Below are 22,409 nucleotides of genomic sequence, written 5' to 3'. Positions count from 1 at the left end.
ATTTCCAAGGACTTTTTAAATTATACCTCTAAATCAATCAATTTTAAATCACACTTTTAGACACGAAATGACATTTTTAGACATGAAATTATTTAAATATTTCTTCTTGTGTTGCCAAAACTAATTACTAAAAGAACTACAGAAAGCAGCAAAATGTGTGAAATTTCAAAGTTCATAATAATCTCAGCATTAATCAGCATTTGGCTTCTAGCACTGGAATTAACTTATGCAATTTGGAGTATTGTCCTAAACTTGTCATTATCATTTCCAGCATTGGGAATCACTAATGGTTGCTAGACACTATATAATTAGCATGAGAAGTCAGAAATCGATGCATGATCAAACACAAGTTATGTGCCTAATAAAATTGCTATGATTTATCAATTCAGCTAGTCAAATGTAATTATCAGTGAGGTCAGAACACTCAAAACACAATCGTAATTATTTTCAGAAAGTATCATAGAATAGTTTGTGAAAAAAATAAGAAAAATGTTAATGTGTTGATGTATGTGTAACAGAGCATCCAAGTTCTGGTAAAACATACAATTTAGCAATGTGATTAACTTTCTTTTTAGTATTAACTAAATTTTTACACAGATGTTTTAAATAAAATTATGTAACCCACATTAGGTAACTTTATTGTAAAGTTAAATGTTCTTTTTTCTTAATCAAATGTATTTTTATAATGCGAAAGTTCTCCTTTGGACAGATGACTAAAGCCAATTTTTAATTAAAATGGTTTTTAAATTAGTTCAAGATGGAACTTTAAAAAAAAGAAAAATCCAGGCAAATCTGCTGTAAATCAAAGAAATGCAGATAGTAAGTTATGTGCAAATCCTGGTACCCTCCCAATAATTCTGTCTCTTTTCTCCCTCTCATCATCAGGGCACCAGTGTATTCTCATATCCCAGTTGAGAGCACCAGTACTAAAACTGCTGATGTACCCAGTCTGCTTCCCTACTGTCTTCACACAACTGGGCAGAATAGAATGCACTGGCCTTATTTAAAAAAAAAAAAAAAAAGGCAGCCTGGCTTTGATTTAGGCAGGACACTAACTCTCTGATGCAAGGATTAATGGATAATACAAGGATGCTTCTCTCCCAACAACATACCTCACTGGTTTATAAAGAAAATCAAACAAGGCCATACATATAAAGTGTTTCATAAGCTTCTAAACATTATACAAATAAGAGTTATTATGATGATTTGTGGTCCATGCCCACACACTTAGCCCGGTCCCAGAGTCTAAGAATAACCCAAACCCAGTCTCTGTGTAGAATGACTTAAGGAAGCCTCAGCTAAGTCATGTAAATGCCTCTGACTCTAAAACGGTCTTGTTGTTTCTCTAGCTGTAAGCTTACTACAGTTGCTCTAGGCTTTTTCTACTAACTGAATCCTCCTTTCGTCCTGGGAACAAACAGGGTTCCCAAAATTAAATGAATAAATAAATCAAAACCAGAAAGTCAAATTCTTCTGATAATCTGCTTTAAAGTTCTAATACCAATCCATTTCTCCCTACAGTAGATCTCTGCCTTCCTCTCTCCTGCCTTCTTAGGATATCTGACTTGAATCCGTACCATATAGATGTGGCCTTCCTAGTACTTCATAACACACAGATTCTGCCTATCTTCCTGGTTTGTCACCACACTCTCTAGGTTTTGAGTCAATATATAATCCAGCCATTTAGAAGATTTAGATTCAACGCAGCGAATGCTTTTCTATGGTTTCCTACAGACGGAGCAAGATGCTTTATGAGATAAACAGTTCTGTATCCCTTAAGATAATCAAGCCAAAGCATACATAGTAATCAGCCATGATTACATGAAGGCACTGCTGCTCTGGTTGGGAGGTTGGACACAATCACTCTACAATCCCAGGTCACCAGCTTCATTAGCCATTCTGCTAGTCTGCTTCTCTGATGGTTCAGAACTAGAATGGATAAGACAATGCACATCTCCTAACATCATTGCATCCTACTACACTAAACAAATTATTCCTATAATGAATCCAAGATACAACATACTATTTGCCTTACTTGCATTTTACGTGTGATTTTAGTTAAATGAAACATACTCCAGAAACACAAATGTTCTTTTTGTGTAGATGTTAAAAACTGTTACTGTACTAATGTCCCTGTTAGAGAGAGCTATAATTAGTTATAGGAAATGATGTCATTACCTCTGAAGTGGGAGTTTTTTAAAATCACATATGGTAAGTCATGTACCAAAACAAAAACCCATGGTATTTTTAATTGTACTTTTACATTAGTTATCACACTATTTTCACTTCAATATCAAAAGTTATGTCTATAAATAAATCTCATAAATTAAACTAAAATAGGAATAATGCAAAAGCTTGGAAATCATTTTTATAATATTTATAGGAACATAGTATATTTGGTCTTGGTACATAGAACTAAATTATTTTAACATTAATTTTTTTCTTGTACTTTTATGCTGGTTTTATAATACTATATTATATTTTCCTTCAGTTTTAGGATAGGAAATAAAACATCTTAACATTACTCATGCAGTAACTTAAGTCTATTGTAGTATAGTAAATGACTGATTTTTCCAGTCTTTTCATCTTTTCATTTGGTTATGGAATAACAGAGGCCACTGATTTGAAAACTTGTGATCCACTATAGTATAATAAGACCATTTTTCTCTTTTAGTCATACTTATTTCTTGAACATTGGGAGACAGATGGGAATAGGATAAAACATGGGAATTATTGGGTACAGTAATGGGTGCAGATTATAAAACAACTGCTAGGAATTAGAAGCAAAAAAAAATTAATAATAATAAGTAAGGAGAGAGGACGTATTATGGAGACAGAAAAGAAGTGTGGATATCCTGACGACAGTTTGCCAGTGGAGCCATGACTTGCCAAGTACCCCTATAGTTAATCAAGAATTGACCCAACTTAAATAAGTTTGATGGTATATAGGAGAACTGAAGCAGGAGAATACCTACCAAAATAACTACTCAAGCCAATAAGTTAAACATCCATATTCCATGGATACTGATGGAAGACAGGAGACTCCTGAGACAAAAGACTTTGCTACTCATGGCAAAAAACATACGAGTATCTGGATAGGTGTCCTGGTTTTCCAAACTCAAGACTTAAGTCCAAGATAGAGGGCCAGATGAAGCCTGCATGCCGTGCAGTGCCCTACAGGAGAGTGATCTGGAGTGTATAGAATCCAGCTTTCTAGGAAGGAGTAATCAAGCCTTTCTTTTTCCAGACAAGATGTATTGCAGAACCATGTGGTACATTCCAGAGAAGAGTTACCTTACTTTTCAGGATTGCTAGCCAAAAAAACAATTCTAAGAAGTGGCCTTGGGAAAGAAACAGAGTTTTGTGATGTTAGCACACCCAACAAGACATGTAGGAGTGCACGCGGCCCACTCACAGAACACTGCTGTTCAACGGTGGAGTGAAGTCGGTCTCCAAGAGTGGGATGCCCAGATCAGCATCACTCAGGAACTTATCAGAAATGCAGCTTCCTGGGCCTCATTCCAGACCTACTTGTCTTAGTGCATTTGGACTGCTATAACAAAAAACTATAGGTTAGGCAATGTATAAGCAATAAATATTTATTTCTGAGTCCAAAATCATGGCAGCATTAGTTGTCTCATGAGAGCCTATTTCCTAGTTGCATCCACATATGGTGGAAGAACCCAGGGAGCTCTCTGGGACCCCTTTTATAAGGACACTGATCCCATTCGAGGGTTCTGGCCTCATGAATCACCTTCCCAAAACCCTACCTCCTAATACTATCACATTGGAGGTTAAGATTTCAACATATGAACCTTGAAGAGATACAAACATTCAGACCATATATTAGTGTATCAGAAATTTAGTAATCTGATTTACTATGATTTACTATGGCCACTCAGTAATTCTGAGGTTCACTGAAGTTTGAGAACCAAACATGTAATGGAAAAATTTATTGATCGCAGTCAAGATTCTGGGTCTCATTAGGGTTTCCACCAAATACCTGGTCATGTCTTTCAAACTGTCTGGGCCTTCGTATCTTCACCTATTATAACAGGAGAGGGTTAGATAATTCCTGATCGCTTATTGCTCAAATTCAATGATGTTCTATATTTCTTGACATGTAGCTTTATAAATATTGCCTCTAGGAAAGACCTTGAGATATACATGGCAAGTACTGAGAAGCCATGAGAGACAGCCAGCAAGGCAGAGCCATAAGGATTTGTAACCTCATAGGCTCACAGAACTTATCTGTCAGCACACTGGGAGTAGAACAGTACCTCAGACAAATGAAAAATAATAATCTGGTACTATCAGACGATCTGTTTATGAATTTATAGTGGGACCTATCCTTGAAAGGAAGTTCAGTCTTGTGTCTTATGGTCTGAGCATTCTCTTCCCAAAGACAAACTGTTAAGAATTATAATCAGAAGTTTTGCCTGTGAAGAGCTGATTGAGTGTTCTGATATTGACCAATTTGTCCACATGTCATCACAGGCCTGGTTGGTTCTCTTCTAGGACTTGGATGTCTTCTTCTCCTGTGGAGAACACATTCTCCTGAATGGGAACAACTAAGTTACCCTCCAAGATTCTCCTTTTTTTTTTTTTTTTTAAGATTTTACTTATTAATTTTGAGAGAGTGAGAAAGAAAGGGAAGGGACAGAGCAGGAGGGAGAGAGACAAGCAGACTGCATGCTGAGCATGGAACTCTACGCAAGCCTCAGTCCCATAACCCCCAAGATGGTAACCTCAAGACTCCTATTTTTCTGTACTTGCATTGTCAAACAAGTCTCTTGTAGATCAACACTTTTCTTTGGCAGATTTAATAAGTTTCAGTTGCATTCTAGTCAAGACCCAAAGACCTAGAAACTGCCTCTCTTAAGTGACATTGTGCATATTCTCTACCATCATCATTTAAGTCTTGATTTTAGAGTAAAAATCTCAGAGGCAGACTGCTTGTCTTATTTCCAAGTTTCTGATGGGCTACTACATGTTTGTCTTTGCCTGTGTTTCCTGTATGCCCAAATCCCCTACATCCTAAATGGCCATCAACTCAGGAACGGAGACTATTAAGCCCCTAAGAACTACATAATGGAGCAGTTTCCTCTACTTGTAGCCATCTCAGAGAGTTAGTAGCCATCTCAGTTTTCATACCATTTATGGTTTTTGTGATATGATTCTTTTAGTCTTAAAATATAATGCAATTTTGGTCCCAAGAGCTTATTAATAGAAGGCAAGTTTAACTTATAATGAACAGTAGCAGCCATGAATCTGTTTGCATTATTTAGAAATTTGAATTGAATTGTATCTCATTTGTAATAAAGGATTTGTAAAAGCCACATGTATTCGCATTGTCTATAAAAAGTGAATGGCTGAAGAGTTACTCAATAAACATGACCAGTGATGTCAGCAAATATGGATCATTTCTTTTCAAAGACTGACTTTCTGTAAAATGTTATATAGCCTATGTTTTCCACATATTTTCTTTCACCTTTTTTTGCTTTTATAGATATTATCTAACAATGTAGGTTATCTATATTTCTCCAATTAGTTATTAGTTATAAATCTCAATTAGAGGGTGGCTCGGCCATTAAGTGTCTGCCTTCAGCTCAGGTCATGATCCCAGGTCCTGGGATCCAGCCCTGCATCACATTGGGCTCCCTGCTCAGTGGAAGGCCTGCTTCTCCCTCTCTCACTCCATCTGCTTGTGCTCCCTCTCTCACTGTGTCTCTGTCAAATAAATACATGAAATCTTTTTTAAAAAATCTCAATTAGAAAAAAATAACAGAAGCATTTCTGATATTAAAAAGTCAGAAGACTGGGGCACCTGGGTGGCTCAGTCGCTTAAGCATCTGCCTTAGGTTCAGGTCATGATCCCGGGGTCTCAAGATGGAGCCCTGCATCTGGCTCCTTGCTCAGCTAGAAGTCTGCTTCTCCCTCTCCCTCTACTCCTCCCCAGCTCGTGCTTGCTGTCTCTTGCTCGTTCACTCTTCTCTCTCAAATAAATACATGAAATCTTTTAAAAAGTCAGAAGATATCTTTAAAAATATGATTTCTGTAGAGCTGTTAATAAAGTGTATTTATTCCACATATTGCTATACCTATAAAAAGATCTTCAGCCTCACTAATTATCAGGGAAATGCAAATAAGAACCACATGAGATATAACCTCACACCTGTTAGAACAGCTATTATCAGAAAGAAAAAGAACAAGTGTTGGAGAGGACGTAGAGAAAGGGAACCTTTGTGCACTGTTGGTAGGAACATAAATTGGTGCAGCCATTGTGGAAAACAACATGGAGGTTCCTCAAAAAATTAAAAATAGAATTACCATGTGATCCAGCTATACTACTTCTAGGTATTTATCTGAAGAAAATGAAAGCACTAATTCAGGAAGCTATAGGCACCCCTATGTTCATTGCAACATTATTTACAATAGCTAAGAATGGAAACAAGCTTATATCTATATCTATAGATCTAGATCTAGATCTATAGATATAGATACAGATATACCCAATGCTATTGAGCCATAAAAAAAGAAGGAAATCTTGCCATTTGCAACAACATGAGTGTACCTTGAAGGTATTATGCTAAGTGAAATAAGACAGAGAAAGACAAATACCATGCACGTGATCTCACTTATATTTGGAATATAAAAAACGAAAAAGGAATAAAACACAACTCATAGATACAGAAAATAGATTGGTGGTTAGAGAGGGGGAAAGGAGTCTTGGGGGCAAAAAGGCTGAAGAAGGTCAATTGTGTGGTGACAGATGGTAACTGGATTCATTGTGGTGATCACCTTGTAGTATATTATTATGTTGTACACCGGAAACTAATATAATGTTGTAAATCAGTCTTACATATATGCGTGTGTGTGTGTATATATGTATGTGTGTGTGTGTGTATATATATATATATATGAATTCATGAGGTTTAAAATTAAATGTGCCTTCTCTTAGATTAATACTATCCTTTTTATCTTTGTCAAGGAGAAGTAAATTGCTTGGTTCAGTACAATCCAGGCCCATCTGAGTGGCTTTTTGTTGTTTTTCAGAAATGGGAGAGATTGAGAGTTAGAAAAGCGTTCATCATCAGGATAATTTGTTTTAAAAGCATCCAGGCTCCCATATAGCCACTAGATAAATTACCCACTATTCAAGGAAGGAAAGCACAATTAGTTTCGCATTATAGTAAACCAATCAGCTCCTTAAATGACTGTCATTCTTGAGAAAAAAGGCAACAAGAATGTCATAGTTGTCCCCTTTCTCCTGTGCCTTTAGAAGCAAAAGCAATCCTTTTCTAGGACTAGAAGATCTATGGAAAGCATAGTGAATATATTTTGCCATTGTTTTTAAGGAGAATTATATTCATTACTTGTATGCATAATATGGTTAATAACACCTACTTCACAATGCAAAGTTAATGAAGCTTTTGTTTAGTACTAGGGACAGGCAAATGCTTTGAAGCTTTATGGTAAGGAAGTAAGACTTCAATAAATTATTTTCAAACCTCCTTTTCTTCTTCCCAGGATAATTATTTTTATGTAATCATTTACAATCAAGGAGCAAAGGGAGGGGTAAAGAAAAATCATACCAGGGATAATGGAATATGCACAAAAAGTCTGCAGGCCATTTTTTTCTTCTTAAAATGGATAGTTGCTAAACAGCCATTCATTACCTCTTTTGAGGCAAGCAAGATGGTGTAAGAATATACTAAATTAATGTCATCCTCCACAACTTAACCTGAAGAAACACAATAATTAGTAAACTGTATGTACACAGCTGCTGCAGCAGTTTAAGCATGTTCCATCTGTAATAAGAGCGATCAATGAAGGCCTTGTAGGAAAGAGGGCGACTGCAATCATATAAAGAAAAAGCTTTAGTTCCTCCCTGCACACAAGTGTTATCAATCCAAACCCAAACTCACTATATCTTATGTTCACATGTCTGCATCTTTCTACAAGTACAATTTAATTGTATTTACTAAGGTTTTCATTTTCACGTTGGTAATGGATCATTTTGGGTACGTGCATACAGGGAATGTGTAAAACTTCCTTTATACTACACAACCCTGGGCATGCCTGCTTTGTACTGTAAGTTCAAAACTTTGTGCTTCGAAGATTAATTGACTCTATGTACATGAACACTTCTTGCAACTGCATGAACACATTTGAATGACATTTTCATTTTTAGAAATACAGGTATGTGTGACCTGTAAACAGTGGCTTAACCAACTGAGCCAGGTGCCTCACATCTAGCTTTCTTTTTTATAACCAAAGATACATAACTCAGATCAGAGATCTGTACTGCTTTTTCTCCTATCCCAGGTGCATTAGGCTTAGGACTGCACCGTTCAAAGCCTCTTACAGGGGAAAAGTATCCCATGGTCACTCTCCTGAGGAGCCACAAAAATTCAAAAGCAACCCAAATCTCTTTCCCCAGCCTAGAGCTTCAAGTGTTTCCCCTCTGACTTGGTCAAGAGCTCTTGGTCAAGATAATTGCTGATCTCAGGCAATAAATGGACTGAATTTTTTAAAATTACAGCATACTATAAGTGTGAATAATTTTAGCATTGTCTACAACAAAGGATCTAAGACAAAGGATCTAAAGGATTTTTCTTAAGGATCTAAAAGGATCTCAAAAGTTCTCAAAAGGATTTTTCTTAAAGATTTAGTTCTTTTTTAATCATCTCCTGATTCAGCCTGAATTCTAACTTAAATCGAACTTACATATATGCATGTTATCAACAATGAAACCTAAATCTCAATATTTTAAAATACTTTTTTTTCTTTTCTCAGTTTCTACAGATAAAGTGATCTGAAGTAATGAATGATGCCACAAAAGCAGAAAAGAGAAACTGTGACAACCCCCAGAAATGTGAAAGGAGGTTTCTTACTGGATAGCAGCATCTTTGGTTCAATTTATTAAAAAAAAAAATACCCAAATAAATGAAATGGACAGTATTGTTCAATTTTAGAAATTCCATTTCTTCTATGTTTTAAGCTATATAATAGTCAAGTTTTTATGGTTTAGATTGTAAATGTGTTTTCCCCTTTGCTAATTATGTTGTGTTTTTTTAAGTCTTAAAAGTCTTAAAATGTGAAAGGACATTTATGAATGGTAAGGGAGACACTGTATACAAATGTATATTTGTAAAAGCTATTTTTATGATTAGCATGTTTTACTGTTGATCATATATAAAGTCAGGTGATATTGCAATTCTATGTTTAAAGCTTATCTCCAATAATGTCATGTAAGAAAAGATACATCATAAGCTAGTTTTCATAATTTATTTTTAATTTATAGTTTAAAGTACTTCCGATCATAATGATAAAATACTTGAAAATGTTCTATTTCTGCCCCCCATAAGCACCATTTTTATTAAGAATGCAGATATTTCAGTTGTGATTCCATAGCTAAAGGACTCTGTTGCTTTGACCTGTGATTAAATTGAGCATTCTCTACTCAACTGAAATGATCCAGTCCTTACCCAATCCTTCAGTCTGGGTAGGAGATCCCATGGACAGGTTTTAGTGCCAATACAGCTGAAAACTATATTGGCAAGGAAAAGATTGTCTTGTCTTTGGTTCTGAAAGTTTAAATAGTGCGTATATCACTTCATTTCATCTCCTATTACTAGGAACGCTCCATTCCCAAGCATTGCAAGTATTTTCCAGATGCTCTTTGCTGTTGTCATGTGCTGTGGAAATGGAAGAAACCATCTTCACAGACTGTAGGAGAACTCAGCATATAATTTCTTAATAAATACCATTTCTTTTCAAACAAAGTTGGTGTGTCTCTTTCCTTTGGGGGTGCATTTAATTTTCAGTTTGACTCTCTATGTCCCTGTAATGCCATACAATTAGTGCGATAATTAAAGTAGCATAACTTTACTAAAATGTGTATTCTATGTTTTATATGCCCACACTTTGCATGGAGTGACATATATTCTGGACCACATCAATTTGCTCTATAACACAAAGCAAGATGGCCCTCAATTCTTGACAGAAGTCACATTTTGGTTTATACTTCTAAAAGGCACATTTTTTTTTTCATTCAAACGTAGAATTTTTAGAAAATACACAATCGACAAAAGCATTTATGCTGTAAGACAAGTCTGCCGCTAAGGGCTCTATCTCCTCATGAAGAGCAGAGAGACAACATGTAATGTCACCAAGAGCACTTAGTGGAATTAAGTCCTCCTTTTTCCAAAGAAACTAAAGAGAATCTAAAATCACCTTTGTATGTTTTCTTATTTTTCTATTTTATTTATGGTAATTCATTCTTTTTCTTTATGTGTTTCCAGTAAAAGCTAATGAAAAATTATACAATTCCACCCAGCAGAGGTTACCTAAAACTAAAATTGTGAAAGCAAAAAATTAAAAATTTGCCCATGAGGACCTAGGGAGGGACTGGATCAGGAATGTACTTGCCTTTCAAAGCAGTGTGAAAATCACAATGTGGTATACTATTTTCCATGGCCATGATGAGTATTTGAGAATTTGTGACTGCTGTCATTGAACTGTGAAGCTGAAAAGAACCTGTATACAGCTCTACAAGGGAATAAAATCAGCAGTGATTTCTTGGTTTGCTGCCAAATAAATACATTCGTCTAGGATAGTCTGATGCTGCAGAAGGGAAATGTTGCAGGTACGGTGTATTAGGAAAATGCACATGTGGATATTTTCCCAACCTTCCATTTATCTGTCCTTAGTATTCAATAAAGAGTGTAGCATTTATAACAGACATTATCATAAATTAAGAGTATTGTACTTTCCCAGATGTTCATTAACTATTCTCAAAGTAAAATGAATAATTAAAATATATAATTCTTTGTTATTGGACCTAATTTTCTCCACAAAGGCCTGGCGGTATGAAATCGTGCATTTTTCCCTTAACTCATTACCCATTCCTGGCTTCAGAATTCCTTTTGATGACAAAGATGGAATAAAATATATACCAGATTAACAAAGTACAGATTATATGGGATTATAAGCATGAGGATTTAGTGTAATAATTTAAAAGGGAAATTTCAAGAGATGACAAAGGGAATATAGACTCTAACTCCAAATGACAACAGTTCCATTAAAAAAGAAATGCTAAGGGAAAGAGTTATTACTCACTGCATTCAACTCGAGAAAAAAAGGGGGGGGGGAATAGACCCACAACTTGTGAAGTTAGGTCAACTAGTCACTGGTGACAATGTGAAAGGGAAAGTACACATTTTATTTCCATCTTTTAAACAAAAATTCAAAGCAGAAACACACAACAAGATAAATTAACATAGAAATGAAGCAGAAGATAAATAAGAAGGAAACTATTTTGAATGGGTTAAAGTGCAGAGAAGAGAAATTACAAATGCAAATATCTACAGAGCCCTGATAAATATAAATGAAAGAAATAGGCATGAAGACCCTTAGTAGACATTAAATACAACTGTGCTGATGAGGACAGGCCACCTCCCAGTTCCAGCTGGCTGCCTGATCCAGAAACATGGCCAATCCAAAAGACTGGCCAGGTGTCCTGATTTTTCAAAAGCAGGTAGACATCGAGAATTTTAAATGAAATAGAATTTTAAATAGAATTTTAATTCTAATTTTGTTTTGTTTTGTTTTGTTTTGTTTTAATATGAATCTGATTGTTAAGGAAACCATATCTATGATCTATATCCAGGATTTAGTAGTTGTAAAAGTTAAAAAAATAAAGTTGCAATAATGAAAAACAACAAATTCAGGATTATCTATGGTGAGAAAAAGAAGGGAGAATAGAATGGTGGTATTGAAAAACATCTGTGATATTTAATCTACTAGGAAACATTTTTTAATCAAACCAGCTATCAAATGTTAAAGTTAGATAAAAGTCAGTTCTAAGTTATACTGGTGGGCTCATTATATTTTTTCTATGTTGTTTTTGTGGACTTCTAATGTTTCATAATAAAAGTATTTATATCTCAGTGTGTGTACATAGGTAGATATAGATGTACACATATACTGATTGTATAGCGATGTGAGGGGTGTAAGTACCATATAGAGAGACAGAGATTTGGACCTTAGGGTCATCAGAAGTCTGCAAGTTCATGATCTACGCGTTCTAGAGATGTGCAGATTCCTAGAAAAGAATATGATTTAGAGAAAGAAATATGCATTACTCTAATGTTTAAAAGCATTTTTGCAGAGGAGAAATTTAGAAGTGAATATCCTATTTGTTATTGAAAAGGCTTCCTTTCAGCCCTTGAGATATTTAGAGTCACTCTAGGAATCTAATTTTGATTCCTGAAAGAATTTGGAGTACTGAGCATGCAAAATAGTCCCCATATTTATCTGGTTGCATCTGTAAGGATAAAGACAGTACCTTCTCTACTTTTACATCCTGCACATCTATTACCTTATACATAACAGGTTATTTCTCCATAAATGTTTGGAAAGCAGGGTGTGTTCTAGGTTTATACCTTACTTTAAAAAGTTTAATAATTTCCTAAGCAACTACTATGTGCCAAGCTAACAGCTTTCTATGCATTATCACTGATGCACACAGGAAAACTGCAGGATAGATACTGTTAGCTCCAGTTTCCAAGGAAAGAGAGCAGATAATTTATTCATTCCATCATTTTTTATTAAGCACCAACTCTGTGCCAAGCATTGTTACTGGCAATATGCAGTCCAGCTATAAATAATAAAGACTAAAATTCCTGTCATTGAAAAGCTAATTCTCTTCTAGGGGATGACACAGAATAAGACAATTAACAACAAATGTAAAGTACTGCAAACGGTAATGATGATGAACACAGAGGAAAAAGCAAAGCAGGGAAGGAAAAGGGGCAGGGAGGTTTTACATGGGTGTTCGTATAGGCTGATCATGGAAGACTCCTTGGTAATATGGCATTCAGGCAAAGATGTGGAGGAGGTAAGGGGGTGAGCCATGTGTCCTGAGCAGGGTGGGGGACAGCGAGTATATCCCCTGAAGTGGGAATGTACTTGGTGTGTTCAGAAACAACCAAGGAGGGCCGGATAGCTGGACTGGAATAGTCGAGGAAAAGAAAAATAAATGAGGCCACAGTAAAGCCAAGATTTTCCATGAAAAGCCTTAGAGGTGATTCAGAGTTCACTGGTTTTACGCTGCCTTAGATGTGAAAACAGCAGAAGCTTGTGAGCACAGGAATGATAGGATTTAACTCAAAGACTAAAAGAATTTTTAAAAACTAAAAGAATTAAAAGATAAAAGAATTAAAAGAATTAATTAAAAAGCTGTTAAGTCCTGAATAGACTATAAAGGAAGAAGAAAATCAAAAAAATCCCTGCACACTCTTTTCCAAAGTGGCTGCACCAACTTGCATTCCCACCAACAGTGTAAGAGGGTTCCCCTTTCTCCACATCCTCTCCGACACACGTTGTTTCCTGTCTTGCTAATTTTGGCCATTCTAACCGGTGGAAGGTGGTTTCTCAATGAGGATTTGATTTGAATCTCCCTGATGGCTGGTGATGATGAACACTTTTTCATGTGTCTGTTAGCCATTTGTATGTCTTCTTTGGAGAAATGTCTGTTCATGTCTTCTGCCCATGTTTTGACATGATTATCTGTTTTGTTTGTGTTGAGTTTGAGGAGTTCTTTCTAGATCTTGGATATCAGCCCTTTCTCTGTTTGGAAAACAGTGTGGAGATTCCTTAGGAAATTAAAACTAGAGCTTCCCTATGATCCTGAAGTTACACTACTGGGTATTTACCCCAAAGATACAGAAGTAGTGAAAAAAAGGGCCTCCTATACTCAAATGCTCATAGCAGCAATGGCCACGGTCACCAAACTATGGAAAGAACCAAGATGCCCTTCAACGGATGAATGGATAAAGAAGATGTGGTCCATATATACTATGAAGTATTATGCCTCCATCAGAAAAGATGAATACCCAACTTTTGCATCAACATGGACGGGACTGGAGGAGATTATGCTGAGTGAAATAAGTCAAGCAGAGAGAGGAAATTATCATATGGTTTCACTTACTTGTGGAATATATGGAATAAGACGGAGGACATGGGAGATGGAGAGGAGAAGGGAGTTGGGGGAAACGGGAGTGGGAGAGGAATCATGAGAGACTGAGGACTCTGAGAAACAATCTGAGGGTTTTGGAGGGGAGAAGTTTGGGAGGTTGGGTGAGCCTGGTGGTGGGTATTATGGACGGCATGAATTGCATGGAGCACTGGGTGTGGTGCATAAGCAATGAATTCTGGAACACTGAAAAGAAATTTAAAAAAAATTAAATAAAAATTTTAAAAATTTAACCTAAAAAAAAAAAAAAGAAAACTAATGATGTGCTGGATCTTGACTGAAAAATATAACAATAAAAAATAAAAAGTAAGTGCATGCCCCCCCTCCCAAAAAAAAATCCCTGCAGGCTGAGTAACAACTATGTGTGTTTGGTCTGAGACCAGACTGAGAGAAACCTGCTCATTCACTCATCAAATATTTGTTGAGCCCTTATAATGTTCCATATGTGTTCTTGACAGTAGGTATGTAGTGGTGAACATAGACACATTTTCTTTTCTCAAGGCCCTTAGTCTAGTTAACAATACTAGGAAATAGTTGAATAAAGATGGCAAGAATAAAAAAGTTTAAAAAGATACTGCAAATTAAAAAGAACACTGCATTTCTAAGTCCTTTTCCTTACATTTTAGAAAACTACCATGACTCTCACATAAAACGTGACCAAAAATAAAATCCAAAAGCCAAATACAGATTATATTAATTAATATAGATATATATCATTATATATTGTTTGTATATATATGTATACATCATTAATATAGATGTATATATCATTAATATAGATGTAAAAATATGAAATAAATCAAAATACTAGCTAAAAATTTCAACAAAATACAGAATATTCCTGATGACCACATAGGGCTTTATGACAAAAATTTACATACACACATGCATACACACCTATGCATGTACACACATGCAAACACACACATAGAAATATGCATCTTAAAAAACAATGTTCTTCATAACTGAAAAGATATCACAATTTAACTTGCATTTAAAATAAGAATACTATTTAAATTAATATTTCTAATTCATTCTAGAAGAGAAAATTAGGACAATAAAGAAGAAAGAGTAATGAATAGTGTAATCATTAGAAAGGATGAGAAAATTTTTTTGTTTGGATAGAATGTGATTATCAACCTTCATGGCCCAAGAAAGTATGTAGGAACCCTATCAGGCTTAATTATAAGTTTAAAAAAACTTAAGTATCCAAAAAATTCAAAACTGATACAGCTTTGTAATTCACAAATAATAACAGTGGAAATCTTCCATTTTATAATATTAAAATACTTCAGAATAAAATTGATAAGAAATGTACAAAGTTACATAGCACACACTGCAAAATTGTATTCATAGAATAAAAGGTATGAATATATGAATAGATATAAGATATTCCTAGATGGTAAGTTTGAAGTTATAAATAAACCAGTTCTTTATACATTAATTCAATATACATTTTTCCCTAAGCCTCAAAGATCTCATCCACTCCTTTGGCTTTTAATGCCATTTTATATGCTAATGAGTCCCAAGAGTATACTTACAGTCCTGACCTCTCTTTTTGTACAGCTAACTTCTCACTGGACATTTTCACTTGGATGTGAGTCAAAACTTAACTCTTGTTTTTCCACCTAAAGTGGATCCTATTTCTAGAGTACCATCTCTGTAAGGGACATGTTTGTCTATTTGTTTACTCAACCAAGAAACATTAGGAGTCATCTCAAATTTCTTCTCTCTCACATCCCATCTGCAGTCTACCACATTTTGTTGCATTTTGTGTTTCTACCTCCAAATATACCCTAAATCCCTCTACTTTTCTCAAATCCATCTCCAGTATTTCAGAAATATCTCTTAATTTATCTCTTGCTTCTATTCTACCTGTAGCTGCTATCTAAATGTCATCTTTCAAAAATGTCAGTGTAAATTGTTATACCTTTATTTAAAAACTTAATATCATCTCAATGCCATTAGAATAAATCCAAAGACCTTGTCATTGTCAGTGAGGTTCTGATGTCTAGTTCTGCTGACTAATCTTACCTCTTCTGTTTCTTCAATACATTGAGTTCTTTTGTACTTTAGGGCTTTGCCCTTTTTTTCTTTTTTTTTAAGATTTTATTTATTTATTTGAGAAAGAGAGCATGAGAGGGGGAGGGCCAGAGGGAGAAGCTGACTGCCTACTGAGTAGGGAGTCTGGTGCAGGACTCCGTATGGAACTCAATCCTGGGAGTCCAGGATCATGACCTGAGCCGAAGGCAGTCGCTTAACCAGCTAAACCACCCAGCTGCCCTAGGGCTTAGCCTTTGCTAATCCCATGTCTAGAATGCTCTCCCTCCATCTCCTTGTAAGGGCAGTGTGCACTCATTCACCAGTTTCCAGCTTAAGGCTAAATGCCATTCTGAGGCTGGTCTCCCCCTGACCCCATTATTCTTTATCAAAACACCTTGGTTGCATGTGTCATTGAACTTCCTGATTTGTAATTCTGTGTACCTGTTTATTGTTGTACTGCCTGTCTTCCAGACTAAATGACAGGTCTTGAGAAGACATATTAGTCTAGCTTTTCATCATCCAGCATCCAGCTTGTGCCTTACACTTAGGAGGAAAGCTATGATAATATCACAGAGCTTGTATTCTGATGGAACTCTTGTTTATTCTAAATTCCACCTGGACCAATAAAAAATAAAATAAAAAACAAATACAGTTAATAACAAATAAAAGAATTTTGAAAGAAAGCAAGGAAGGACGGAGAACTTGCCATTGTATAATAATTAAACCAGTGTTAGGAAATCAAAGAACAAGAGAAGGAAAGAAAGAAAAAATGGCAGGTAAGTTTTTGACTAGGTCACCCTGCTTACATACAAGTACTTAATAGTTAACACAACTGTTTATTATATTGATGAAAATGGTACATTTAATAACTATATCTGAGGCAATTATTTAAGCACTTTTAAAAAATACATAAAATTTGGGGTGTTTGGGTGGCTCAGTTGGATAAGTATGCAACTCTTGATTTCAGCTCAGGTCTTGATCTCAGGGTTGTGAGTTCAAGCCCTGCATTGGGCTCCACACTGGGCATGGAGACTACTTTAAATAAATAAATATAAGCAAATGTTTATTTATTTATTTAACACCATTCCTTACATTACTCATCACAATAAAGATTTGCTTCTAGAATGAATATCTTTAATCAGATTTTTGAAACTCACTGTTTAAGATCTTCACTAACACTATCTCTTCTCTGGATGGAAAAGAGCTTTCCATGCATAAAAGCAGAAAGAACTCACATGGAAAAAGTTTTATTACAAGAAAAATATTGAACATCTAGAAGTTAATAATTTCAAATAAACTATAAGAAGTTTTGAACATTAAAACTGATATTCTTAATTTAGAAAATGATAAAAATGATAAGAAACTTTAAACACATCAATAGATATCTGGGCAAATGGCACAAATAGACAATTCACAAAACCTGACAGTCTTTTCTTGAACATCAGTTAGCTGCAGGCAGGGACCTTATTTCAGTTCACCTAAGCACTGACTCCTTCTGGAAGAGGATATGGCCTTGTTAATGATGTGTTTGGCTCAGGAACCCAGGGAGTTGGATATTTGTCAAGATAACCTTACAGGAAAGTTGTTAGTATGATTCTTTAGCAGTGGTGATATAATCCTGAGTATAACAGAGACTGGTGAAATGATAATTGTGATTCTTTCTCATGTTTGGAAAAACCTTACAATCATCAGTCACACAGGGAATGAGGATTAATGCAAAAGTTTCATGGAGATACATAGCATCTGCTCCTCCCTGTATAGCCATCTCTTTTCTGATAAATTCTGCATCCTTGGCCAGACTGGGACTTTATAGCAATGTGTTTGTGTCGTCTCTTCTGACTAACCCATAATAAAAATTATATAATTATTATAGATAATAATTTTGGACTCCTAGAGGGGTCTATAGGTAAGACTAGTCCTATGAAAGATATACTTGCCTTGACTACTTTGGTCATAAATAAAATGCCAAATAACCTGAAATCTGCCCATAATATACGTTCTAAATATGATCCTGTCTATAAGTCTTTAGACAGGATCATTGCCCCAGTAATTCAATACATAGCTCCTTTTCAGGTTGCAGCTGAAAGCTTTTGGAAGAAAGCCCTCTATGGGATTTCACAGTTTTCTGATCACTTGCCATATTGCATTACCCCTATTTGAGCCAGACTAATTTTAAAAGTTTAGAAAGAAGTCCCATTTAAAGCCACTCATACCTCTCAACTTAACTTCTCTCTGATCGTCTCCAAACAAATAAACAACAAGAGCATCTCTCTAAGATTAGCTTTGCTGTCAATTTTCTGTTCCAGCGAAAGAATCTTTAAAGAAAAAATCCTCTCTGGAGTCATAATTTCTCTTTATGCATTGTGTTCTGTTTATGTTATTTTTAGATATTGTTAAAAATCTAGTTTTAGCCTTACATTTGGGAGAGAGTATTATTAACTTTTTAATGATTTTTGTTTGTTAGGCTCTAAAGCTGAAAGCATCTATTCTTTATAGGCAAACTGAGAAAAATATGTAGCCATTGTCACTGTCTTACAATTTATCCTAAGTCTATGTAGAAGACTGGCTTTCTTTTTGGCTTTCCTGAATTATATTTTTACTTATGCATTAAATTCCTTCTTGACAACTGTAGGATTCAAAGCAATTCAAATGAGATTAGCTCATTGTGGTTAATATAAAAAGCTTTATCTTTTAAAAGTGTCAAAACTATTATCAGAAACTCCCAGAAACCAAATGCATTTTTACTGACCTTTATTACATTCTCTTTTACCTTGCTCTACTAACTGGTAATGGAGTGCAAGTTATTCAGCCTGACATTAAAAAAAGGCCCTTTATCATTTCAGTACATTTTCAATTTATTAATCTGCAACCTTCTCCATTAAATAGTATAAAGATCCTTGTCATCTAAAGTTCTCTGATGCAGAGATATGATCGCATCACTCTCCCTGCTCAAAAAAAACAAAAAACAAAAAACAAAAAAAAACAACATTAAATTTTAAAACCGACATGGCTTACCCCTACCTAAATACTCAATCCAGCATTTACAGCCCAAAATAATCTGAAACCAACATACACATCCAATTTCTCTTTTCCTATTTCCTTCCATGTAAGCAAAATGTTGATAGCAAAAACAAACACAGTTTAGCCTCTCTTTCTCACAGTAGAATTGAACAAATATTTGAAACTATTCATGTAATATCCATTATGACTTACATACTACTCTGGTTAGAAAATCTCTTTTCTGTTCTGGGAGCTGCCAATGCTTAGATTCCCACCCACCCCCACACACTTACATTTAATAAAACTATGTCTGTTACATATGCATTTCTATACACTCCATTTCATTAGGATTTGGGGTGAGCACTGTTTATAATTGTTTATTCATTCACTCATTCATTCAATACACATTTCCTGAGTGCTTCCTGCAGACACAAATGCTCGCAAGACAAAAAAAAAATTCTCTGTTTTTAAGAATTTACAATCTAAGGAGGTTGACAGAAACATAAACTAATGAGTAAAATCCCTGGTGATACTTTTACCCCTATGGCTGCACTAGCAGGGCACTCCTTCACTGTAAGGGATGAGGAACCCACCCAAACCAGACATGAATCACCAAAAGAGAAAATGGCACACACCTTGGCTCCCCAGGATCAGCAGTCATATATGGGCTTGTGAGTGTACTTACTGATTTGTAACAGGTCCAGGGATGCTGTTTCAAGTGTCCTATTCTCATTCCCATTCTCTTCCTTTATATCTAGTTTAAACACAAACTATATATGTGACGTTACTTGAGGTGCTAATGAAGGTTGCCTTTCACACTTGATTCTCACCACTCAATAGAAATCCAGACCCAATGAATAAAACATGGCTTATCAAAAATCTATCAATAATCTCAATGCTATAGTTGTCAAAAATGTTTCTGACATGAAATTGTGTCAAATTCGAGATTTATTATCAATGTCACTAGTAAAGCTCATTCATCGTATACAATGAACTAGATTAAACACTCATTTCACTACATAATCAACTAAAGTTGACTCCTTACAAAAGTTTGGATAGCTATGAAATATTAAAGTTCCTTTTTCTCATATGCCCCTAGGATCGTCATTTTTATGTTTTATATGTAACTTAAATTGAGCAAGGATGTTTCTTTTTTTTTCTCAATAAGCATTTATTGAACAACTGTTGCGTGTAGATCTCTACCTAAGAAGAATACTAAAAGGTTATTCAAAGCAGAATTCAAGTTATAGCCTCAAGCAAAAATAAAATAAGGACTTTTTCCAATTTGGTTTCTAGGAAAAGGGCTTCCCTTTCTACGCCTAAGAAGTAAAAGAGCTAAGGATATAAATGTTTGATAACCTGAAATAAATCTGTCAGGAAAGAATTCCAGCTGCAACCTTAAATCAAAAAAGTAGCCAAAAAGGAGATGAACGAGTCTGAATCCTCATTCCTGAAAAACCCAGATTTATTACAGAAGACCTCACAACTGGGAAAACCTCAGGATAGCTCAGTTATATAATGTTCAACTCATTTTTGTTACCTCCCAGGATTCCTGGATGACAATTTTAGCCAGTGTTAGGGAACAATGAAGTGAAATGTCTTGTAACTCCTTGGAAGATTCCACAGTGGGGCAAGTAATTTAAATACAGTAGTCTGCAAGGCCCTGATTGAGGAGTGGGTCTACGTGTGAAGCAAAATGATATGTGAAGTATTTATTTTTAGTGGATTAATAACAGGAATCATTGCACAAAATGCCCTGTTTTCCTTCCTTGCAACTGCCTCAGTACAAATTATAAGCCTTCGATCGGCATATATTTGGGAGCAGTGACTGGGCACTTTCTTTTGGTTATTTGTTCAAAGAAGTGCCTTCTCTAGTCCACATATACCGACACCTGTGTGAGAATGTAAAACTGAAAGATCTGAAAAGGAACGTATTTTCATAGAATCTGTACTAATATACGAAGTCAGGATAGGAAGACAAATTCAATAGTAGGAATTCTGAAAAAGTGAGGGAACAAAGCAGCCTGTTATTTTCCCTCTTCCACACAACTCTCACCTTTCCCTGGGACAATGCCCTGGGAGCTCTACTTAAACGTTCAAAAGAAGTGTGTGTGATCAGGAGAAAGTTTTCCATTCTTTATACTTTTTGAAACATCTTCCTAATGAGGCTGATGTGAGCATAGCATTCTTCTTATTCAGAGAAAGCCATAAGCTTGGGGCATGAGTCAATTTATAGCCAAAGACAAACTCAGTGAGCAAAGGGAAGGGCCCCTTTTGTGTTTGAAGGTTCATAGACTCTTCCATGTTAGAAAGCTGCAGTAGATCATTCAGAAACCACAAATATAGCTGTATGGCATATTACCCATGCCAAAAGTACAGACTGTATGTACATTTGAAGCCAAATGGAGACAGCAATATGTAAGCCCAAGTACACGCATATGCCTCCTCTACTCCCTCCTCCCTCTCTCACTGAACTTATCTAAGGTTGCTCTATACAGCTCTTTTTTTTTTTAATATCTTATGTATTTATTTGACAGAGAGAGAGGAGGAGCACAAGCAGGGGGAGCAGCAGGCAGAAGGAGAAGCAGGCTCCCTACAGAGCAAGGAGCCCGATGCAAAACTCAATCCCAGGACCCCAGGATCATGACCTCAGCCCAAGGCAGATGCTTAACCAACTGAGCCACCCAGGCATACCTGATCTACACGTGTTCTGCCTGGCTTGTCTACAACTTTGAGGAAAAGAAGGGGAGAGAAATCCCACTTGTGAGACATTTGTGAGACCAGCTGAATTAAACACTTATATTTAAATATGGCAGGAAAACCTTTGGACTGGGCTCAGTATCTGAGAATTGAAAATTAGTTTTCAGCTGCTAAGAAGAAATATGGACTCAAGGACAGCAAAAGAATATGTTCAGTTATAAAATAAAATCCTATTTTTCACCTCTGAGATGTATAGTCTGTCAAAACCACAAACATTATGATAGTAAAATCTAATTTGTCCACTTTGTATACAAGAAAAATGAAGTAATTGTTAGAAGAGATTCAATCAGTCCAGTCTCTGATATAGAAAGTACTTATAAGGGTTATTTTAGGTCAGATTTCTTGAAACTGTCCAACAATTCAGTAAGAAAGTGAAAAAACTAAATGAAATGAAAATTATTCTTCCATACAATACAGGTATTTCAACATAATTGTATGTAACAACTTAAAAATACTATGTAACAGTTCTAATATTAATTTCCAAATATTTCTATGCTAAGTTATCGTTAAAAATAATTTGTATTCAAATATTCATTCATTCTATTCATTATTTCATTCAATGTAT

General features: G+C 35.5%; 1 protein-coding gene across 1 annotated transcript in view; it reads left to right on the top strand.

Moving 5' to 3' along the window:
* RALYL (RALY RNA binding protein like) overlaps positions 1-9,788 on the top strand; it is a 680,011-nt gene extending 670,223 nt beyond the window's left edge. Inside the window, 1 exon segment of the mRNA XM_032869110.1 lies at positions 8,800-9,788. Coding sequence (XP_032725001.1) covers positions 8,800-8,817 — 18 coding nt within the window. The 3' untranslated portion in view covers positions 8,818-9,788.
* Positions 9,789-22,409: the final 12,621 nt, after the last annotated feature.

This window comes from Lontra canadensis, unplaced genomic scaffold (genome assembly GCF_010015895.1).
Source record: "Lontra canadensis isolate GAN:19392208 unplaced genomic scaffold, GSC_riverotter_1.0 scaffold37, whole genome shotgun sequence".
Taxonomy (NCBI): domain Eukaryota; kingdom Metazoa; phylum Chordata; class Mammalia; order Carnivora; family Mustelidae; genus Lontra; species Lontra canadensis.
Note: the sequence above shows the minus strand (reverse complement) of the source record. Positions and strands in the feature narration are given on the sequence as shown.